This window comes from Corvus kubaryi, unplaced genomic scaffold, assembly GCF_017639235.1.
Source record: "Corvus kubaryi isolate FWS band 111438036 unplaced genomic scaffold, C.kubaryi_AGA036_p1.0 64946, whole genome shotgun sequence".
Lineage (NCBI taxonomy): Eukaryota > Metazoa > Chordata > Aves > Passeriformes > Corvidae > Corvus > Corvus kubaryi.
The window spans coordinates 41,282-65,231 of record NW_024581629.1 but is presented as its reverse complement, the minus strand read 5'-3'; the positions used below and the strand labels follow the sequence as shown (position 1 = coordinate 65,231).

The 23,950-nt window shown below is 40.5% G+C and overlaps 1 protein-coding gene across 5 annotated transcripts in view; it reads left to right on the top strand.

Annotated features, from left to right (window-relative positions):
* Positions 1 to 23,950, top strand: part of LOC121672766 (zinc finger protein 770-like) — a 110,381-nt gene that overhangs the window by 54,931 nt on the left and 31,500 nt on the right. For 2 of the 5 annotated variants that reach the window (XM_042045576.1, XM_042045579.1), the window contains one exon: positions 7,647 to 14,300. The exons of the other annotated variants lie outside the window; for them this stretch is intronic. In XM_042045576.1, coding sequence (XP_041901510.1) covers positions 7,647 to 7,762 — 116 coding nt within the window. In that variant the 3' untranslated portion in view covers positions 7,763 to 14,300. Of the gene's footprint in view, positions 1 to 7,646; positions 14,301 to 23,950 lie in introns of those variants that run through there. 5 annotated transcript variants of the gene reach the window in all.

The following is a 23,950-nucleotide window of genomic DNA, read 5'->3' as shown; positions in this document are numbered from 1 at the left end:
TTTCCTAAGATGCACAGTATACTTGGGCACCACTAAAAACACTATTTGGAAGCAAAGGCTTCCTAAAGTTTACCTATCCCCTTCTGAAGTTCCTTCACAGTTCATATAAAAAGAGTATAGATGTGAAGTATTGCTTTAATTTTGATTTTAAAAGGCTAGAAACTAGAATTCCTTATTAGGGAATGATAGGAGAGAGGTTCTTTCAGGACTAAGTTAAACAGAAGCCTTCAGAAGAATAGAAGGGGGTTGGTTCATTCCCATCTTCATGTAAATTGAATTACAGGGTTTAGTAAGTGAAACGGATCATAAGATAGACCCTGCAGAGGCCAGGAAGCACTAATTAACGCCCACAGTGAGTAACATTTCTGAAGTTGGTCTTTAATCAAACTTTGCTCTGAAAACAAAACAAGGTATTGTGGCAGCTTGATAAAAGAGATGCATCACCAAGGCTGACAGGCCCACTATCAAACCGATACTAAAAATAACTGTTCTGTCTACTAATTTTCTTTCAGATGCTAAAAAAATGCATGAGCTACAGTCTAAAAAGACTTGTACAGTTACTCAGCCAAGTGACTCAGCTCTAGAAAAGTGAGGTTCCTGTAAATGTTAATGCTCTCCCTGATTATGAGGGAGCCCTTTTTCTTTCCCACACCCTCCTGTTGAAGCAGAGGAACAGCAGAGAGGATTGTGAGGCTGGGAGAGGAAGATGCGGCATCTAGATTCCTTCAGAGTTGGTCATTTTATGCCAGCAGTCCCTCTCCTCTTGCTGCTGGTGGTGCAGCATTCAGGCATCCTGACTAACTTACTGGTATAGATTAAGCCAATCACTCATTTTTCTTGTATCTCACATGAACAGTAAGGTCCATGACTGCTGCCTTTTGCGCTCACAACTTCTCCTCACTAAATCTGAGAGCAGGAGTTACCAGTATGGCATGCAGGGAAACACAGCTCATTTTCCTCATTTCCTTTCATCTGCTCAGCTGTAGGAAGAGTTGCTACAACTCCTGTGGGTACCCGTCAAGCCTAGAGCAACTTTCATTATGTTTTCACTGTAGCCTGCTTAAAAACATTACTAGAACTTCTAGGTTTGGGATAGATTCCAAAGGTACAAGAAGTCCACTGCACAAACAGGACTAGCAGTAAAATGTAACAGAGCACTAGTCTTCTCTTTATAGCAGATTTTTCTCTTGGCACAAAAAAGACATGGACCTGTTGAAGTAGGTCCATAGGAGGGCCACTAAAATGGCCAGAGGAGTGGAACTTATCTCTCCAGTGAGGAAAGACTGAGATAGTTGGGGTTATTTAGCTTGGAGAAAGTTCTTGGGAGACTGTTTATTGGCCTTTCAATATATACAGGGAGCTTATTAGAAAGATGGGAGAGACTTTTTAATAGGGCTTGTAGTGATGCTCCTTATCCAAGGAGTAATGGTTTTCAACTAAAAGAGGGTAGATTCAGACTAGATGTGAGGAAGTTTTTACAATGAGGGCAGTGAGACACTGGAACAGGTTGCCCATAGAGGTGATTGATGCCTCGTCCCTGGAAACTTTTAAGGTCAGGTTGAATGGGGCTCTGAAGCACCTGGTCGGGTTGAAGATGGCTGTGCTTATTGCAGGGGGTGGGACTAAATGAGCTTTAAAGATCCCTTCTAACTCAAACTATTTTGTGATTCCGTGGTTTCTTTTGGTGAATGCTCTGCTGGGTTAAGTGTTGCTCTGTTTCTATGTCCAAAGTGACAGAATCCTATCAGTCTGGATCCTAATAACCATATCCTTCACAGAAGAGGTTGCAGTCATCTAAAATGGTATCCAGTATTAGGAACAAGCTGAAAGGGGATGGCTAACATTGGCCTTGGTGCTTTCAGTATAGGCTGTATGTTCATCTGTTATATGGTTACTTGAAAAAGGTGTTTTCATTGTTACATTGTTTAGTATGAGAAGAAAGAAGTCTGTCAGTATAGATGGGTTCATAAATTGCAAGACAACCTGAAATGTAATGTGAGGAATTCGTGGAGATAAGTTTTTATGAAAGAATTGTTTGCAGATACAGACATGCAGATCTGGCTGCTTTGGCAACTGACCAGGCATATGACTTGAGTTCCAAACACAACTACAATTCCCTCTGTAATTTCTTTTTTTTTTTTAATTTTGGGGTATGTATACTTACAAATAAGCCTGAAACAGCAAATTTGGGGGTTTTTTTGAAGTCTAAATTATACCAGTTACTTTTTCTGTTAACAAATGGTATTGTGTATTTACCATTCAACAGAAAAGCTCATTCATCAATTGTTGACATTGAAAGAAGGGAGAGAAATCTAGACATAGTTTAAAAAATCTCAACCACACAGATTATGTTTTGAAAGTTATGTAGCAAAGAACAAAAGTCATTTTATAGTCACAGTTCCAACGACTGGCTTAGGAAATCACAGATTTAAAGTGGTTTCACAGCCTTATCCAAAATCCTACTGGTCATTTGTCTCATGTAACATTGGCTATAACAGACTTCCCCTGCAATTCAAAGCAGCTGCTTAACTTATGTTCAGATAAATAATGTCATCAAACAGAAACATAAGACGCCATATGAAAAGCCAAGTATTGGACTTCGAAAAATATTCATATTGTCATTTAAAATCTTCACAGCTGTAGCAAAAAACCCCAGCACAAAATCCTATTTTGCCAGGTGACTCCCTTTTATATTCCAACAGTATATTCTTGTTTACTGGGTTTGATTTTATTTTGGATAGAAAGGTATGAATTGCAATGAAGCAAGCAAACTGTGCAGGTTTTTTTTCAAAATCTTGTATCACACTACATCATTTTATATAAAGAAAAATGTTAGAAAAACCCTGGACTGTAAAAACAGACAACATTTGGAAGCACAGTTTCCGTGCTTGCTGTGGTTGTACACCAGAGACAGTCAGCTGGATGTTTAAGAAAGGGAGAGGTGTCTCCAGTTCCTCGTGTTCCACCTTTTCATTGCACTGCCTGATCATTTAAGGCAGAGGCTTGTTCCAGGCAGCTTTAATTAAACTATGCTGTGAAACCATATATAGATCAATGGAAACGACCCATAACAAGCTAATCATGTATTTAACAGTGTTCAGTCCAGTTCAATCACCTTCTAACATTTCTGTGGCTTTACACTCATGTGACAAAGCCCTGAATGTGTATATGTATTTTTAATCCATCTCATTAGTGACCATATGCTTTGGCTTCAAGGGAGACAAGAACTGTCTGCAATCTGCCAGGGATTTAGGGACATCAATAATTTGTGAATAGTCATGTTGGTACTGGTCGAAGGGTTAAGTGTTCTGCACACCAGGGGCAGATCTTTTGGGACTGGAACTCTTAGTCAACTGTTAGGAACCTGATCCCCTGTGATGCATCTTTTCAAAGTACATGCAGCATGTCAGATCTCTGCTGCAGAAGCAATGGAGCTTTATTAGCTCAGGGATTTAAAAACCTGCTCTAAGCAATGTAACAATATCTTTTGGTTAAAAAGTGAAGGAAAGATAGTAGTTGTAATATGAAAGTGATTTTTTACGTACTGGGCTAAAAGTGATCTCCCTTTTTGCTACCATTTTCCTTTTTCATATGAGCTATTAGATTACTACTCCCTTGCAGATATACAGTGAAGCAAGAGTATGGCAACAATAACAAGGACCTGATTTTGAAAATGTAAGTGGATTCTGTGGCCTTACCTGATACTGCCTAAATCCTGCTGAGGCCAATGACAGCAAAGATGTAAAAATCACCCTCCTAATCATTTGGAATGACCCTTTAGGAGCTCTCAGGACATTTTTCTACCTAGTATGAAAAGCACCTTTAAAAACAAGGGCTTACAGTCTTAGTTTGTGCCACATTATATGGAAGGGCTGCTAAGTCAACATAAGAGATCATCAAATTATTGATTTCAGTATCCTGTCTTAACAAAGGAATAGCAGAAATAGATGGTAATGCCAGAAGAAATTTCATATGGAACCTGCTCCCTGAACTTCTGTGGATCATTTGGGAGCAGGGGGATCCATCTTGCAGGATGAAGTTCACCTGTTTTGAGCAAATTTCATGTACTTATAATCATAGAATCATAGAATGGCTTTGGCTGGAAGGGATCTTAAAGATCATCCAGTTCCAAACCCCCCACCTTGGGCAGGGACATGTTTCACAAGACCAGATTGCCCTGAGCTCCATCCAACCTGGCCAGGAACACTTCCTGGGCTGGGGCATCCACAATTTCTCTGGGCAACCAGTTCCAATGCCTCACCACACTCACAGTAGAGAATTTCTTTCTAATATCTAACCTAAACCTACTCTTTTTCAATCTGAAGCCATTCCCCCTTGTCCTATCACTACATGCCCTTGTAAAAAGTCCCTCTCCATCTTTCCATCCTTTTAGGTACTGGAAGGCCACAATTATGTCACCCTGAAGCCTTCTCTTTTTCAGGCTGAACAAACCCATTTTTCTCAGCCTTTCCTTGTAGGAGAGGTGCTCCATCCCTCTGATCACCTTGGTGACCCTCTTCTGGTCTTGCTCCAACAGACCAATGTCCTTCCTGTGCTGGGACCCCAGAGCTGGATGCAGCACTGCAGGTGGGGTCTCACCAGAGCAGAGCAGAGGGGCAGAATCCCCTCCCTCTCCCTGCTGCCCACGCTGCTCTGGATGCAGCCCAGGACACACTTGGCTCTCTGGGCTGCCAGTGCCCATGGCTGGGTCATGTCCAGCCTCTCACCCAGCAGCACCCCCAAGTCTTTCTGGGCAGGGCTGCTCTCGATGTGTTCATCCCTAGCCCGTGTTGATACCAGGGGTTGTCCTGAACCAGGTGCAGCACCAGCACTTGGTCTTATTAAACCTCATGAGATTCCCATGGACCCACCTTGAGCTGTGTTGTAATGGCAACAAGGACATAGATTTTCAGCAGCAATGGTGTCTTCCAACTCTTTGTGTTTACACCACGCTGCGTGCATTGGTGTACAGCTGTCAGCTGTGTCAGCTTCCTAGAGGAACACCCCTTAATTTCTTTGAGGTATTTCCCTGATGTTTCCCTGTTGACTTCTGTTACCTCAGGAGTCCCCTAGCTGGTCTCCATGAAACTGCAAGTGTGCTGCAACGTGGCTAGCACGTTGGACTGTCACAGGATATGAAAACATCCACAATGCACACCACTTGTTTGCTGTTTGATAATCAGCTGGTTTTGCTTGTACTTAAACATTCTGTATCAGGGCAGTTTAAATAACTTTAAGACTGACATCAGTCATCTATAGCTCCTATTAAAGCTCCAGTAAGCACACTCACTGTAACCCTCTGTCCTTTACTTGTTTTTGCTTTTAAAATCAACTTCCAGAAGTATGGCACACAACTGAGCAAGCATTTCCGTGTATGATATAAAGGAAGAACATTTTTGAAATCTTTGTATTCAAACAAAGAGTTACATACTCAGAAAACACTCATGGCTGAGGCTCTTATTTATCTAAAAGCATATTTTGAATGACTGAAAAAAATATAGTGTCTTTATTAATTTCCCATAATTAAAAATATACAGTTAATATTGGAAGATTTGGACTAACTTATTATAGCAGGTAAAATATATAGCTGTCAAAATTTTATTTTTCTGTAATTGCACAGGTTGCCACAGATTTACTAATTGTGCATTTTCTTCTGTGAGACCTTAGAATACAATTTTACTGTTTTAGAAGACCTAGTCTCTGCTTTTCAGGGGAAGTTTGCATGAGCAGACTTTTATCCACAATTTTTAAGTGTTTAAAGATGCACATCTAAGTTGCACTGCTTTCATATCAAACGAATTGATTTGTAAGTACAGTAAAATATTTAGAGGCATATGTCCCATATTTTTATCCACATTTCATTTATGCAAGTAGGCACTGGCAATAGAAAAGGCACTGGTCTTCAGGAAAGGTAGCTCTTCCTGGTTGGCAAGCAAGTCCACTAGGGCATGTCCAAATGTGAATATTTATGGCTATTTTGGCCACCTCAAAGCCACAAAAGAATGAGGTTCTATTTCCAGATAGCCCCATTTTCAAATTCTCCCTTTAAAAGGAATACCTGGACTTGTTCTGGTAGCTTTTAGCACTTCTAAGCCTGTGAAGAAATGTTGAAGTCTGAAATTGTATTTTCACAATTTTAATGGATGAAAAAAAGGAAAGGTAATTTTAATAGGATGGAATCAGTGATTTTGAGGTGGCTTACCTTTACCCCTTCCACTTAATGCCTTCTGAGTCAGCATAGCTGTAAAGTTTTCTGAAGTCAAATTTTAGAAGTAAAATGCTAGTTGATAGTTAATTAGGGGTCACTGCTGAATATCTGTATTACAGAGAATGAGTTCCTTTTTACACACCAGATGAAGAAGTCCTTTGACCTTTGAGGTGACTGTTGATCTTTGGCTCACCCTTGTCTGTCTTCACCTCCAATGTCAATGATACAAAGGAAGGCAGCAGAATTTCAGAAGACTAGTACTGTCTTTGCAATATTTTGTAGGCAGCATTGCCATTATTACATTAATTTATGCTGCTGCTGCCAGATAAAAAGAGAGGAGTTTTGGCTTCAGTGAATACAATTGCAAAATTCCTGTTTTATCCTGGATGAGGTAACACTTCGACTGAACTGCCTATTCGCAGTTTCACAGGCAGTGACGCCAAAAAAAAAAAGCTCTGACAGTCTGCAAGTTCTGCCCTCTTTACACCCTTTCTAGCCAAGATTGCTTAGTGTTATAAAGAATTGCCATAATCCCAGAAGCTGCTGACAGAAATAAGTTATTGAAACAAGAACCTATGCAGGCTATACCTTATCATTAGGAAACTGTCTTTTCTGGGTCATTCAGCGGGTTTTTTGTAGTTTTCATTACGGTTCTTTGTGGCTTGATTTCCAGCATGTTCACTGACGCTGAGCACGACCAAAAATGTCATGATGCCAAGTTTAAATTTTCCATTCTTTACTTTTCTTCTGTATTCCAATTAGATCTTCTCAATTATTAATTCTGCTCCCATAATGGACTTTTAAATTTGCAAACTTCTGCAACACATACCAGTCCCTTTATAGCTTCTCATAGCCAGATTCTGTATTTTTAGCATCTTACTGTATCTGGAATCTTACTGTAATTCCAGATATTCAGTCATATATGTTGCCATTCCTGGACTTCCTCAATTATGTCTTCAAGATGGCACTCATCCATTGATTACAAATTGAAATCAAGTTCATAAAGTTTTTGAAAATGGTCCATGCACCACAATGGGACTTGAGAGAAGAGTTTCATTTACAGACAACTATGTGCTGATCATCCAAATATCAAAAATGACAAAGAACTGAATTTCAACCAGCCTTTTGTTATTTTTACTACCTGCTCTAGTTCAGCTCCCTCTATCTGTAATCAACTCACTCACTTGAGGTTGAGAAATATACATTTAACTGTTTTGCTGAATTCTGGCCTTAGGTGACATCTAAAGTTAATCTCAAATTAATCAAAAAGGAGGTGGGAGATTTTCCTTCTATGTAAAGTGAAAACTTAAGAGTTGCATTTCACTTCCTTTTGATAGTTGCTACTCCACATCAATTTTCAGAAAAGTATTTAGAAATAATTTGTAAGAGGACACAATAAGACAAAGGGGGTTCATTAACTGTTTTGTTTCTATTCTAGGACTGCAAGAATACCTTGAAAAATATTTGGAAGAGAAGACCCCAGCTCTGATTTTAGTACCTGTGCTGGATTTACCTGGCAAAGATGTTATTCATATAACATGCTGGCTGAGCTAGCAGTTAAAAGGAGATGAGTTGATATCAAAATGCACATATATTCCATCCAGGAGAGAACAAAGAAAAGGGTCGATACTAACTCTGTTGGATACTTTCATGGAGAAATACTGTTTGATTTAAGCAGACATATTAGCTTGTTAATGATGCCTCATGATATGTGACAGAGTTAGGTTTGTATGAAGAATAAAGGTTTCTTTTAAAAATAGTGTACTTTTTTCTGGCTTACTTTTAGATGCCTGCAGGTTATAGCAGGTGACTTTTAGAAGATGCAGTTGGTCTGATCACATTGGTTCTTTGATATTTTAGGCCTGGTTACTATACACCAATTATAACTTTAGATCATTTGGATGGAGGTGAAACTAGAATATTACCTCCAATACTGTTTTAAGGATTGGATTCCTTTCAATTATATGTTGAATTTACTCACTTCGGGCCAACTCATGAAAACTCTATTTGCGGCCAGATTTTAACCATTTTCTAGCACTGGGGAAGAACTACTCAGAGTAGTATTTAGTATGCACATTTTACTGAAACAAATAATGGAAACGATGGCCAGACAGTAGGATTTGCCATCCTGCTTTCTGGCCCAGGGGTATTTTTGTGTTTTACATTGGGTAGACAGCTCTTATTAAAGAGCTACCAACATTCAGGTAGCTACCAGCTACCAGTATTCAGTGCCACCATAGACTGAAGGCTTCAGTGTTCTCCAGAAAATCATCAGGAGTTTTACCACTGCTTTCACTAACAACCGGCTCAGACACACAAGTGAAGCTCCTGTCAATTTCATTGCCACAGATATTTTACTCATTACATAAGGTCAGTATAGAAAAGAAAGCCTTTTGGACTTGGCTTGAAGCAGTAACACACTGCAGAAAAATCTTACTTTCAGACAAAGACTAGAAATTAAACCTTCAAGAATGGGTATCACATCTTTGCTTTGCCTATATTCCACATGTCTATATTCTCACTGCTTCTCTTCCAGAGTGTGAGCACTGGAGCTAGGAGACCAGCACTCCAGTTATCCTTCTCTCCCACCAGCATGTATGTGAGATACCTGCACAGAAGCCAGCTGCATGGCAGGACATGTGAGGTGACTAAGAGGTGGACCTAGCACTCCAGTTTAGTTTTCCTACCCACTATCAGAAATGCACTTGGCAGCACCTGATATAAAACAAGTGACTAAAGATAAGAGGATCTTCCTGTTAGAACTTTTGCATGCCCAGCATACTATGCTGATCAATATTTGAAATTAGACTCTGTTAAATGTTATTGTTCCTTACTATTGCTTCCAATAATATAGCAGAGCTGCCATGTTCCTTAGTAAGAATTACTTTTTTCTCAGATCTTTAAATATTTTTGAAAGGGACAAAGCAAAGAGTTTTTTATGTAACGGTGTATAAATAAATGGTTGTATTAAATTTCTTAAGGAAAAAGGGATGAATCTGTTAACAATACATTAGTTGATTAGTATTCAGGATCATTTTTAGGTTAGACTTACACATATTTGATCCTCGCTCTTTCCCACGATCAGAAAAGGACTTGTTAATACCTGGATGTGCCTGGTTATTTGAATTCTACTCTTTTAGAAGGCAAAATCATTTTCTCCCTTCCCCCTGGAAATACCAGTATTTTATTTCTCTCAGTGTGGAGTGCCCATGGGCCAGAGACACAGTGGACTATAAGAGAAGATGTACTTTCAGAGAGATAAGGATGAAGCTTATTTTTTCATTGATGCATATGGAAACCAAAGAGATGGCATAAGTTTCACTGTGTCTCCTGTAGCAGTCATTGTTTTCATCATGAGTTTAAAAAAGATACTGAAACACATTGATCTTAGCTTTTGTACTGTACTAGATATTTTAAGGTGGCAGGATATTTGCTCCCAAAGAAACCAGCTTTTCCTGCAAGTCTTCCTACAAGATTCATGACTCAAACTAGCCTGCTTTTTTTTCCCCAGTAGAGCTGCATTGAGAAATGGTAACAGAATACATTGGTCTGAAAAACAGTGTGATCTTTTATTTTTCTCTCAAATGAAAGCAAACCTTTTCCCTTTTTTTGAGAGAGAGAAATAGAACTTCAACAGGTTTAAATTGTGAATACATAAAAAAAAATAGTTTGCTGACTTTTTCTCCTAGAGAGGCTTCAAACAGTTTCTGAGTGGTGTGAGTGACTAAAACTATAAGCTCAGTCTATGCTGTTTTAAGTATGAACACGGCCATTTGTGCAACATTGATATGCAAGGCAGGTGAGTAAAGTGGTGTGCCATAGAGAGGCCTTAGACTTTTATAATAGAGAGAAATAGCACCATTTTATCTGCCTTACTGCATCAGAATGACTGGGTCCTAGTCTGAATAAGATGTTTCAGCAGAGCTCTTTTTCACTTTCTTTGTAACAAAGTGGTAGCTGAAGAAGTGAGGTGGGGAGATGGGTACAGACATCCACACACACACCTATATACATACATATGGTTTAGTGAAAAGAGGGAAGGACATCGATACTCAAAATTCAGATGCAGGGGGGTTTTGCTGTGTTTATTTTTTGTTGTGGTGATTTTTTTCACAGCAAGATTGGTGGAGTGATTACCCCAGCAAGTTTTAATCTTGAGACTATAAATTCCCATATGTGCTAAGACACTGGTTTTGAGGACTTTGTATCCACATAAATTCTTCTGTTTCTCTGATTTTTACTAAGCCTGCAGGAAAATGTTTTGTATGCTTATTATGACACAAAAAGTTGGCTGATTCCAGCACTCAGAACACAGAAGGGCTATGTAATGGGTGGGAAAATGTCTTTAAAAATGTAACTCAAGGTTTTAATTTTTCATTTCTCTGCTTAACAAGTGCTATAATATGTCTTGCACATCTTCTCTGCTTCTTTTTTTCCAAAAAGTACTCTTTGTCTTGTTATAGGTCTCTGTGTCCATAAAATTTTGTCTCCTGCCTCCTTTTAAAAGTCTCTGTATATAAATTTCTTTAATTGCTTGAAAGTATGACCAAATGGCACTGTAAGACCAAAACTGATTTAGTAACTTTGTGCTGTACTCATTTCAAAACCCAGTGATGGCAACAGTACCAGTGAGCCTTTACAATGCACATGGCTAAGCTGCTATAAAGGCACCAGAGCTGATCTTCCTAAATAGATTTTGAAATGACATTGAGATATTTTAAGCAGAGATTATTTAATTTTTTTCCCCGTGAGTTTTACAGTTAGGTAATTCAGGAGCTGATTTGTTACACCGGATAGCATGGGTGCATCTTTCCTCTTAGCCTTCAGAAGTCTGATGAGCACTGGAAGCAGGATGTCTCCTGAGTATTAGGAAGGTAGTCTGAAGCCGCTCTTCTCCTTCAAGGACATCCTGTTCAATCCATTATCTCCTGTCTATGTGCAGAGCCTAGTCTATCAAAATACAGTGATTGAATAAAAATTTTATTTCAAATAAATGAATGTATTGGTTTAATACAAGATTTCTAGTGCATGGTGTAATAGTTCTCTAAATGAACACTGAAATCCTAAAATACAGAAACCTTTCATGTGTCCAAGTCAAATCTTTGTTATTTCTTTCAGGATGGGTTTGCTGAAGCAAACCTAGTTTGTTCTATGTATTAAAGTAAAACTGTTCTGAGCTCTCTGAGTACTAACTGGCACTTATTATTTAAGTAACCTGCTTTTACTATTATAAATGTCTGGCATTGACAATACATATTAAGAATACTTGACAATTTACTAATTTATGATCTTTTTACTTGTACTTTAATATTTCTGGCAAGCCAGCCTGTGTTGATGTATTAGACAAACATTCAAAATACAGACTTGAGATTGTGAAAGCTTCTTTTTTTCAACTTTCATCTGCACACTGAATATTTTTGACCTACTTTAAATTTTAATTTTAAAAAACAGACTGGGTACCTGTGAATTGAACTCATATGTTACATGCAAGTGCCCTTTTACTGACGATTCATTGCTCACAATTTCTTGGATTTGATTTCTGTTGGATTAATTCATGATTAGGATTTGCCTGTGATTTCCTGCTTTTCTCATTTTTTAGAGCACTGCCTGGTTTTTTCCTACATTCCCAAACAGTCTGGTTGTTCTGAGGCTCTTCTAACAGGATATGTCACTGGCCCTAGGTCTCCTTGCCATTGCCTTGGCTCTCCATTTCACTTGCAATGTTTAAAAAACATTTGTTGGATATGTCTGTTCATCCTCCATCTCCTATTATATGGCTGTTTTGTGACTGTATCAATCTTAAATAATTTCAAAATACTGTTTGCACAATTTAATATGGTTGATGAGACTTACTGTCCACAGTACAACAGGATGGACTCAAAATAGGTTAGATTTCACATTTGCTTTTCCCAGCTTTCAGAAATTCTTCTCTGAATTATAAGGATTCCCAGTCCAGAATAAAATAATGGTTCAGAACAAAAGCTGAACTAAATGCCATGAACAAATTGACAGCTACCCCAGTCTAGTAGCCTGTTAGGGCATGTGTTCAAGTCAGGAGGCAAAGGTTAGGATCACACTACCCCTTTCCTGGGAAAGTTTAAGCATATCCATTAGATTTCTTGTGCCTTTGTTCCCATATTTGTATGTTTTCTCACCCTTGTAAAGGTGTTGGCAAAGGGATGCTATGTTGTAGTCATACAACCTGCAATAACAAAAAGTTTAGACTGAGTGAGCAGCACACATGAGTGTGAAAGTAATGTTGTAGTGGGAACCAGAACGAATGCGATCACAGACAGAAATTTGCATGAGCACAATCTGGAAAGCTTTTCTCCCAGCACACTGCCTGCAGCAGTCTCAGATCACAGAACTCTGTAATACATCTAGTAACATTAATGATACATTTTACAGCATGATTCATCCCTGATGATCCTGAGATGCTTTACAAGTCCATCACATAAAATTTTCTTGGGCCATCACTGGGACAGCCACGCACGTGCTGGGGGCCTCCCCTGCACGGTGTGAGTGTAGGCAGGTCTCAGGTTATGCTGCTGGGAGAAGAGCTCCTCCACTCTCCACAGTCCCCAAGTAGTGCTATTTGCTTTGGCAGAAGAAGCAGTTTTCAACCTCAAAGCCCCATCCAGACCCATTTCAACCCCAAAGACCCATCGAGTCACTACTTTCTGTTACTCATGAGAAGACTTGTTCTACTTTAGATTTTGCCATGATAGAGGGGAAAAATCTCTCTTCTGTGCTGTCTTTATTGTCTTTCTGCAACTCTTGTTACTGGCAGCTGTCAACAGTACTGTCTTACCATAACATCCTTCATACATCACATTATTACTATACCTTCACTTTACAAGAAAGACATTATTTTCCTGAGACAGAAGTTGTGCCATTGCATTAGGGGTGCAAGCTCATGCAAGCATTGCTTCCCCTTTGCTCATTCCCATGGGTTTTCTGGTAGCTGCCTTGACATTAGTTTATTTTGTTGCTTAGAAAAGACCAGGATCCCAGAAGGAAGAAATACATTTCTCAGATGTAAGAGTTACTCGTTGCAACAAAGTTCAGTCCTACTCCCACACATACCCAACCGTTCTGCAGCAAGACCCAGATACATGCAAATGTAGAGCCTTTTGTAACTGAACCAAATTACCACAGCTCCAGAGCTGGATCTGCTAAGGTTCAAAGCAGGAGTTGTTAAAGGATATGAAATAATAGAAAGGAAACACAGACAAGAAGTTATTGCCAAAGGAATGGTATTACTAGGAACTGGTGGGGAAGTCAAGCTAAAAAGGCAAACAACAAGTCTAGGGACCTAAGGGGTTTATTCTTTATTTATGGGATGTCTTTGAAGGAAAAGACCCTGGACTGCCTTCTCACCATTACTAGTTCTAGCTATAAAAGATTAATGAATGAAGAACAAAGAGGAATAAATAGAGTTCCCAGGAAAGAGATCCAGAAATGAACTTTAAAATGCATCTCTCATCCCTTCAGCAAGGTATAAAATGGTAAATGCTTTGACTGCTCTAAGGTCTGGGTCTGAAGGTGAGGATGCCTGAAATGAAGGTAATATGCAAGAGAAGCTACCAGCTGTGCGCCATCCTGCTGTTAAGGGACATTTCTCCTGGGTACTGCCACAAGGAATGTGGTTAATGGGTCTTGACTGGAGAGCTGTAGCCCATAAATGTGCTTCTTATCTGTACTCCTCCTTGGTCAACGTGCTACAGTGTACCGAGATGTTGATTCAGGACTCGTCTTCATTCTTATGGATCTTGTTTAAAACTAACTGTTTAAATACTGAAAGTCTTGAGTATCTCGTACTGCAGCTCAGACTAGGCAAACCAAAGATGATTCTCTTTATGGTGTAGTCCCCAGTGCAGACAAAAAGCTTTCTCAGGTTGAGATCCTGCCACTCACGTAATTATTTAGAGAAAGACAGCTCCACTACTTCAACTCCAGTACTTCACAAGAGGAATGGAAACATTAGGAAAAGTTTTTTCTTTGATGTAGAATATGCTGCCACTTTTTTGTTATTAAAATAGGAGCTAACTTTAAATAAATAAAATTTTGCCTGGAGGCTTCTGAAAACTAATGTTGTGTTTTGACAGTGTCATTTTTCTGATTCCTGAAAGCATTATGTGAGTTAGCTCAGGACTTCAGCGTGATTTTTCTTCTATGCTACATACAGTGAATTAGTTTTTCAGCTCTGGATTTTATTTCATTTCTCTCTCACACACAGGCAGAGTCATATCACTGTGCAACTTTCCTACTCTACAGGCACTCCCCAAAGTCGGGTTTTCCCCTTTTTAATGAACAGGTGGATCAACCCCCTGTAAAGGAAGCAAAAGAGAGTGTATGGCAAAGTGGAGGCGGCTACCACTATTTCTTTTTGGAAAAAGTGGATGAAAAGAAATCATCTTTGAAAACAAACTAAGAAAATTAAGAAATGTCACACAAAACCCCCACAAGACAGAATTTTTGTTTCAAAAACCCCACAATACCTTCAACATGCAAATTGAAGGTAATGCTTTCTTTAATTGGGTTCATAGCTTTATATCCCCCGAATTCCTGCTTTTCTATAAAGGATATTGATGTAAGGATAGCATAGGATTTTGAGAACATGCAGATAGTCTTTAAATAACAGCTGATTTGAGATCCCTGTCTTTGATGACAATTTATGGCCCTCTTCAAAAAAAAAAGTTAAAAGTCATTTAGGTGTATGCTCAACTAGAAAACTCAAGTAACGTGTGCTTAGTGAGAGAAAAAGGATTGCTAACAGCACAGTGTGTCTTACAGCATAAAATGCAACCCTAAAACTGCACATTGCTGAGCATTCTTAATGTGCTGTGAGCAATTCCATACTGTATTTCAAACACTGAGTGCCCACCCTAATATGTACATATATCAGGCTACATTTTTTGCTACATGGTTTCAACAGACAAAAAGAGCTGGCCAAAGGACTTCAATTCCACTTTACAACTGTCAGAGTTTCAAATTTATTTTATTTTCAATTTGAATGAAAGTAAATCAGTTTAAACGGTTTAGGGGGTTGAATTCGGGGGGCTTTTTTGGCTATGGTTGTATTTCCCTTTCCCCCTTTCCCCCCCCCCCAAAAAAAAAAAAAAAAAATAAGGGGACCTGGGTCAAAGTATTTCTTTTCTATGGAAAAGGTCAGATTTTCTGTTCAGATTATTTTTTTCCCTGGAATTACCCTAAAGTATTGGACCATGGAAATTTTTCTGTTGCAGAACTTGCTGCAATTTACATCTTTTAAAATGGTTGGAATGCCTAATTCTATTTAAAAGATTAATTGTTTTTCTATACTCAGACACCTTATTTCAAGTAAAAAAATCTGAACTTTCTCTGCTGTAAACAGAGTTCAGATGTGTGAGCAGAGTCCTCAGAAACAAGAACTCTTTAAATTCTGATGTTGACAGTGAATTTTGCAACAGTTACAAGTTATATATTTATGATGTCTTCTGTCCTGTAAAATGAGGACAACAGTAATGGATATGGATTAGATTGTTGTGAAGATTCTCTTGTAGGCGGTGACAGCTGTACAGTGAGGTATCCTGTAAGTGGCACACATCATGGTAAAGGAGAACATTGCCAATGCTCTTCATGCCCAAGGTTCACGAGGTAATTTTGAGTCCTGGGTGAGTTGTGACAGAGACTTTTTTGAAAATACAACACTGAGAGCTTTTTAGTTGCTTGCCAGTCCATATAGCCGCTGCAGGATGGGTGGGGATGTTTTTGCAGGTGCAGACTGGCCCAGGATCCCAGAGCATAGCCCAGGCTTGTCTCCTGTACAGCTGCAGAGTTGCTGTCCAGATTCTGCCTGGGTTTTTCCATCTCTGCACTACAGAGCAGTATGTAGCATGGGCATACATTTGTCTTTTGGGACTACTCCGTCATTGTCACGGTTTCCTCTGTATTCTCAAAACTAGAAAGCCGTGAGTTTAATACTACCGGGATTTTTAGAATATTACTCCTCCACAGAAGCTGGGGAGTTAAGAACTACAAACAGGGCAGGAAAATTGAGAAAACGACTTTTTCTCTTCTATCATCAGGCATTGTATGCCTCTGGTCTTCCTCTATTACCACTGTGTGTCTTTTTTCTCCTTTCTTTCCCCCTCTTTAGGTTCCTATTCCTCTTTTTTATGTTCTTCTTTCTCTCCCTGATACTGTCATATAATGTTCAGTGTATGTTCAACAAAAGGAAAGATCCATGTGAGCTCTTCTTTTGCATTCATGACTTAGAAATTCAAGTTAAGATAAAGATCATAAGTGTATGTGAGACAACACACAGAAAAAAATGCTGAAACTTGCACCTGGTATGCAAGGTGCCATTGGCATCAGATATATTTAGAAATACAAGCTGTAAAGTTTCATAGATCCAAGGCAAGGTGAGAGCAAGCCTTACATTGTACTCAGGTGTCAGCTGCATCTCAACAATGTGACTCGGTAGTGAAATACCATCTGTTGCCTTTACCAAGCCCCACACACATCTTTCAAAATGACCAAAGTGACTGGGAACACAATTTGTATTTTGACTGAGTAGAATTTGTGCTCCCAAGTCATGTAAAGACCTTTGACAAAAAGTTTCTTAGGAAGGTAATATTTTATGATCTGGTAGCTTGAACCAAGATTTCCAAAGTTTAGAAGAGCACACTATATGAATAAACTATAAAGTCAATTTACTGCAAAAGGTGTTAGAAAAATCCTCACTATTCCTTGTCTCTTTTATCCATGTGATATGAGGCTTTAAAGGAGGTGCACCAAGAGCACCATGCCACTTAGTCTGAATGTTGATGCCCAACACCTCTCCTAAAAATCTGAGCCTTTGAATGGCTACTCAAAGAGGAACTGATTTCATCACTGGTGAAACACCAGAACAGGCTTCGGAGAGAGGTGGCTGTTGCCCCAAGTGTGTCAGTGTCTCAGAGGAATTTGGACATTGTCCTCAGGAACGCGCTTTGGCTTTGGTCAGCGCTGCAGTGGTCAGGCAGTCGGGCCGGCCTCGTAGGGCCCTCCCGACTGAAGCACCCGCTCCGCTGTCTGCTCTGCGCTGCTCTTCTGACTCCCTGGCCCACTTTCAGAGCACCAACCAGCCAGTACTCTGGACCTGTGTTTCAATGTAAGGGCAAGGTTTTTCCTAAGTACGTTACAGGTTACACGCCTTGCAATTTAAAAATCCCGGTTGGAAGCCTTTGTCACTGTTCCCAGGTAGAGGTATCCCTGTCGCCGGCTGCTGGTGCTGACCGCATTTTTTAAGCTCACAATCTCCCCCGAAAGAGAAAGGCGGTAAAGGCACGTCCGAGCACGCCGCACAGCAACCCTCGACAGACTCCGAAGGGGCACAGAAAAGGGGATTTCATCTCTCTGCTTCCCCTCCCTCATCCCCTACGCGGTCCCGCCCGAGCCGCGGCAGCCGCCGCCATTCCGCGGGCAATGCTGCCCCCGCCCGCTCCCGCCGCGCAACAGCACGGGGCCGCCCGCGGGCCGCCGCAGGGCCGGGCCGGGCCGGAGCAGCCATGGCGGCCCCACAGCGCGGCCCGGGGCTTGCCTCTCGCTCTGCAACTGGGCAGAAACGGGGCACAGTAATTACAATTAGCAATGAAGTAAGTATGGTTCCTGATTGATGCATGAAGTGTCATGGGCAGCAAACGCACACGCACAGACAGGCACACACACACCCCTTACCATACCATTTGCTGCTTTGCAAACTTAAGGGTTTATTTTAGCCAATTTTGTGTTTCCCTTTCGGACCTAGAACTATAAATACAAGAATTACATTCACAGCAAATACTGAGAGATACAAGTATAATGTATCAACCAGGAGGGAGAGAATGAGGTTGCAGCATGAACCGGTGCCAAAGGGAGAGTTAAAATGCAGGAAGGGAAGAGAAGTCTGCTCTGCTTTAGACTTTTCAAACCCCTTCTGTTGGCTGCTTTCTCATGCTGCAGTTCTTCCATATGCTCCCTACACCCACCAACACACCCACCTACACACACTCACAATTTACCAACATACTTCATGTCTTTGCTTAATTAAATTCCACACCATCATTCAAATAGAATTAAATAAACAGCTGTTTTCTTTCCACCAAAACCTAATGTTTTCTGACTTGCCACTTGTGAAGCATTTGAAAGAAGCAGGCTGCAGGAGATGCTTTTATACTGGCATGTTGTGATGCTGCACAGAGGGCCAGGGCTGGACCTAGACACTCACCTGTGCTCTTAGAACCACTCCACTTATGAAGGGGACCCTTCCCAGGAGGAAGGACTTAGAAGCTATGCAAACAAGAGTAGACTGTCCTAGTGGTCACTTGAGATTCCAGAATAGGCTTTTGTTGAGTGTCTGGCCCTGATAAATCAAGTATTCAAAGCAGCACAGACAGGCAGAGCATTGCAGAACCACATCACAGGTATTTATTTCACAGCCTCCTTTCCTGTGGGAGAAGTACAGCTCCAAGAAGTCCAGACACCAAAGACTGTGGCTGGCATTTACCCTACCTGTGTCATCGTCTGTGTTAGCTCCAAACTGAATTCCCAGCTGAAATTTGAAAGCCCAGCACACAAACAAACAAACAGGAGGAAGGCAGGGCCTAGAAAGAGTCATCAGCAGGATCCTGTGTTGGCAGACATTCGTTTGTCAGCCACAGACCATTGCACATCTCTGGAGGTCAAAAGGGTTGAAATCAAGACAACCACCTCAAGTGGCCACCTCAATATGAGTACGACTCTGCTGTACCACTCCTTTCTGACTGTTCCAACATGGTTGTCCTAACAGCTCTAGCAGGAACTGCCCTCTCAGATCATCAGTTGTGTTGGTCAGCTGCAGGAGCAAGGTTGCTGCACTGAAGAGGTGGGAAGCAGATAAAAGAACACTATCTCAGAGCTGACTTGTCATCTAGTAGAATCCAAAGACACAGATTATACATGTGGTTTATTCATAAAACACATTGTGAGACACAGATCGCATTCTTTAAATCAACTCTGTCAGTTTCCCAGGATATTGTGTAGGTACATGCCAAGAGAACAAGAGCGACTGAAGGACTCAGATGCCTTGCTCTCAGCTCAGTGCAATTCAGAAGTCACAGATAGGCATGAATATTCTCCTCATATCAAACACCCAAGCCAGCTTGGACCTGGTACAAAACCCAACCCAGAGAAAAAACAGCACTCTCCTCTCTTATTGTGCAATACAGTTCACTGGGACACAGGACAACCATAACCAAATGCATTTAAAATGCATGTAAAACCTGCAGAAGGGTTTTGAATCAGTATTAGCTGTTGGCATTGATCACTGACCTAATTAAGTGTTGGTTCATGATGTAAGTTTTCATCTGTCCTTCCAGTGTTGAGTGCTTTGCATCACTGCTGTTGTTGGGTACCAACTTCAACACCTAGAGAGGTGGAGCAGCAGTCGGTAGTACAGGATGGATACAAAACAGAAGATATTTCACTTCCATCTCATCACACATCAACTCAGAACTGCCCTCTGATAAAAGCAGCTGAAGCACAGCTTACTGTAACTGTAAGAGTCTTTGGGCTCTCCTTCCTCTAAATATCTTTCTTTTGTTGCTCTGCAGACGTGCTAAGGAACACCAGGGCTCAGGGAAAATCTGTGATGCTGTTATAGGATATGTAAGCTAAAATTTTCTAAAACTGACACATGTTGATGTATCTCTTTCAGTTCTAAGTCAGGCCACATGTCAGTGAACTGTTAGGACTAGAATCCAAAGAAATACCTGATCCTGTTGTCTACCTTAAACATCAAAACCCCTACTCACACTGCCACTTTCCAGTTCATGAGAGAAATTATTTGCCTCAGATGTGCTTGCCCAACTCTTTTTATAGTTTATTTACAGAGCTATTGTCCTGATTCTCCATGTTGCTGGTGTCAAGCAGCTCTCCCAGAAGCCTTTGAGAAGGACAACAGAAAATAACTTACAACAACTAAACTAAATAGGAGAAATGAGCTATTTTAATCCTTTGTTCTAAGGACAAAGACATATGCCCCACTACAGCTGTGAAATTATGAACTCATCTGGGAAGAAAGCATTCCCATAACGTTTCTCAATTGCTCCAATGAGTACAAAGTAAGATAACGCAGGTCACATTGGTAGGAGCGTGTCATGCTGTTGATTAACAATTGACAATGACTGTTGAGCATGAGAAGAGCCTTCTAGCCATGGTTGGTATCGAAAGACTATTTCCTTTTTTTATTTTATCTTTTTTAATGGCTTTTTAAGTGTGTTCTAACATCTGGTCTCCCTTTCAGGACTGGATCAGTGGCTAATTATACAAGAAACAAAAAGACCCCAAATGATTTCTCTTTCTCTGCTTGTTCTCTCAGTCGTTTCTGTTTCAGGCACAATCTCCTCAGTACAAAAAAGGAAAAATAGCCCTCCATACTTGTTCATGTTTCTGAGCTATTTTGTATCAAACTGTCAGTGTTGTTCCTATTTTCTTATGAAAGCCTCCTTTTCCTTGAGAGTTACTGTGTTGACATTGGGCTAACCTTTTTTAATACTGATTTAATGTAAGAATTCATTCCCTGAAGTTCATTAAAATTGCTATCAAAATATGGTTTCCTGATATTATTGAGATGTTTAGATGTATACATTTTGATCAAGTGGGGCCAAAGTGAATGCCAGAAAGCAGCATAGTTTGCATCAGCACAGAAAATAAGGGGTCCAAGACATCAGGCATATTGTCTAAGAGACTACACCTTGTATTTTTTTTAGGATACTGAATATTTAAAGCATATATTTCTGGAGGTAGGGGCTGAGCAGTTGGTTAGATAAATTCTGGCTCTCCAAAGCAATGGAGCATTCCACCTCTTTGGAGGGCAGAGAATAATGCACTGGCTCCAAAGCTGGAGGAGAGCAGTAGTGAAACCTACTGGTTTACTGGTTATGGATAACTTGAAGAAAGGAATGTACCAGGGAGAAAAAGAAAAATGAAGTTGTGGGAAGAAGAAAAACAGCGAAGGTAACTAAATTAAAAGGGAGCAACAAAAGAAAAAATGAAAATGCAGAAAACTTTTTTTACCTTGTCAAAGCCACTACTCTTCCTCACCTTACAGGTGGGGTCAGGCAATGAGTGTTGAGTGTGAGAGAATGCACCACAATGTGAAGTGAAAAGAGCCACATTTTAAAATCAGTATTTCACTCTTTCATTTTGTTCTGTTTTCTAGAGGTACCAGTTGTATTCACAATTTATGAGTACATAGGTCCACCATAGCTACTGTACTGGGTCTGAGAGATACTCAGAGTTACTCTCTTTGTAACTGTTAGAATTGTCAATTATAGCTGCTTTTTTGACTTTGTGGCTAAAACAGTGTTGGTAACATGCCAGTGTTTTGGCTACTGCTAAATCCTGCTTGCACAGCATCAAGGCTTTCTCTTTTTCCCAACTCTGCCCCCAGCAATTAGGCAGGGCATGGGCAGGAATCTGTGAGGGAACACGGGGAACAGCTGACCTGAAGTGGCCAAAGGGATGGTCCAATACCATATGGTGCCATGCTCAGCACAGAGCTGAGGTAAAAGGCAAAGAAGGGGAGATTGTTCCAAGGTGGCCACTATTTGGCATCAGTCGGTTTGTGGGAGTTGGTGAGTGATTGCCTTTGCATCACGTGACATCCTATCTTTTTTCTTCACCTATTAAATTGTTTTTGCTTTGACCCACGAGTTTTCTCACTTTTGTTGTTTCTGTTCTCTCTGCCATCCCACTGGGGAGAGGGGAGAAATGAGTGAGCAGCTGTGTGGGCTGGGGTCAACCCACCACAGCAACACTAACAGAATTTCATAAAGTCAGTCAAAATTTCTTGAAATTACTCAGATTCCTACTTTAGGCAACATATTCTGACAAGCAAACAAGCTGCAATATCTTCAGATCCTTCAGTTATCTTCTCAGCTTTGGTTCTATTATTCCACTCACATAAATCAAGCTGTCATAGCAGGCAGGGGAACTTTTGCATTGCTTTGGCTACAGGAGGACTCAAGGAAAAGAAACCTGTTACAACAGGTCTTCTGGGATGGACATTAATCTGTATTATTTGTGGAAGAAGCCGTGGAACATGGTGCCCCAGGCCTCTTTACTTGAGACACGAGGAAAGTACCTAGTGAAAACTAACAGCAGGAAGCACTCTGATTCAAGACTGATGACAATAAGGGGTAGAAGAGAAAAAGAAAAGGAGAAAAATTCTCAGCATTCCTTCCCTGTGTATTGGGAACCTGATTTTGGCAGCTCTGCAGGCTCAGAGCTCTGCTGTGTTCTTTCTTAATATTTTAATGAGCTGATCAAATGACAGTCCCAGCTGAGTACTCGTCTTTGTTGCTGTTGCTAAGCAAAACAATGGTAAAAAAAGCTCCTTTTTCATCTTCTAAATCATAAAAACAACCAAACCACTTGTTTGATATGTGCAGAAATTCATTCTACCTCTATGCCAGCTCAACCCACACACCTCAGTTCACTCTTTCATGTTTTTCATACATACTTGTTCAATTTCTCTAACATATGCCATTGTCCTGCACATCCCATATATCCTTCAGGCCACACAGGATTCATTCAGTTTGTCCTATTCATCTGGGCTCCAGCATAGCTCATGGTAATATAGATCAGTGCAGGTTTCTGTTCTCTGGATTGACTGAGTATCTTGCCTTGCCAGCTCAGGCAGTTTTAGAGTTCAGCATGGTGTAAGACATGCTGGCATATTTTTGCATTCTTGCTCTCTTTCCTTCTGTGGTGACTTCCTGCTTTCCTAAAAAAGCTTCCTGTTTTCTTTTTAAATAAAGAAATGTTCCAGACTCCCTTCTCTTTGTTATCTATTTATCAAATAACTTTCTGCGTTTCTAATTCTTCCTTTTGTTTTCTTTTCTCTCTTACATTTTCTCTAGCCATCTGTCTACATTTTCCTTAACCATTGGAGTTTTCACTCATGGGTACTTAAAAAGAGTTCTAGTCTCACATACATTCTGGTGGGGCCTGATATCTACCCTGTTCTTCAATGACTTGTCCGCTCAAAACCTGCCTTGTGATAAAAAAGTTTTATCTAATGTGATATTAAGCCATTTTGTCTGTAATGTGTGTAAGGAAATGTCCTGGGTTGCAGTGTATTCTATTACCATCCTCATGAGCTGTTGAAATCAGGTGGGGCAGTGTTTCCTTGCCTCCTCCCCCCAGACTATCTTTCTGTTAATGGCCCATCAATGCCCTGCTGCACGCCTCAGAGATAACTCCCTCCGGACTATCTTCTGTTAATGAGCCTAATCAACACTTGGCCTCATGACTCATCATCCCATTGTGAGATGCTCCACCCAGAGGGAGGAACCAAGCATTCCATCCTGGATATAATCTGGGATTCCAAACACCATAGACAAACTTTCTGCTGGATTCACAGAGGACAGGAGCTACACAGCTACCACTGGACCTGCTGAGGAAGAGCAGATCCTTCTACAGGATCACTCCTTCAACAGAACCACATCCATCACTTGAGGAGGACTGCAACCACCATCTTATCAGACTGCTACCACCACCCTGACTAACAGGGTGCCAGGTTGTATCCTGACTCTGTCAGTTTAACCCAGTGTTTTCTGCCTTTATTTTTTTTTTTTAATTTCTCTATTAAATTGTTATTCTGACTTGGTGCCTCCCACTGGTTTGTTTTCAAACTAGTACAGGAAATTCCCACTGAAAATGTCAGGGAATGGTAAATATTCCTTCCTGATTGAT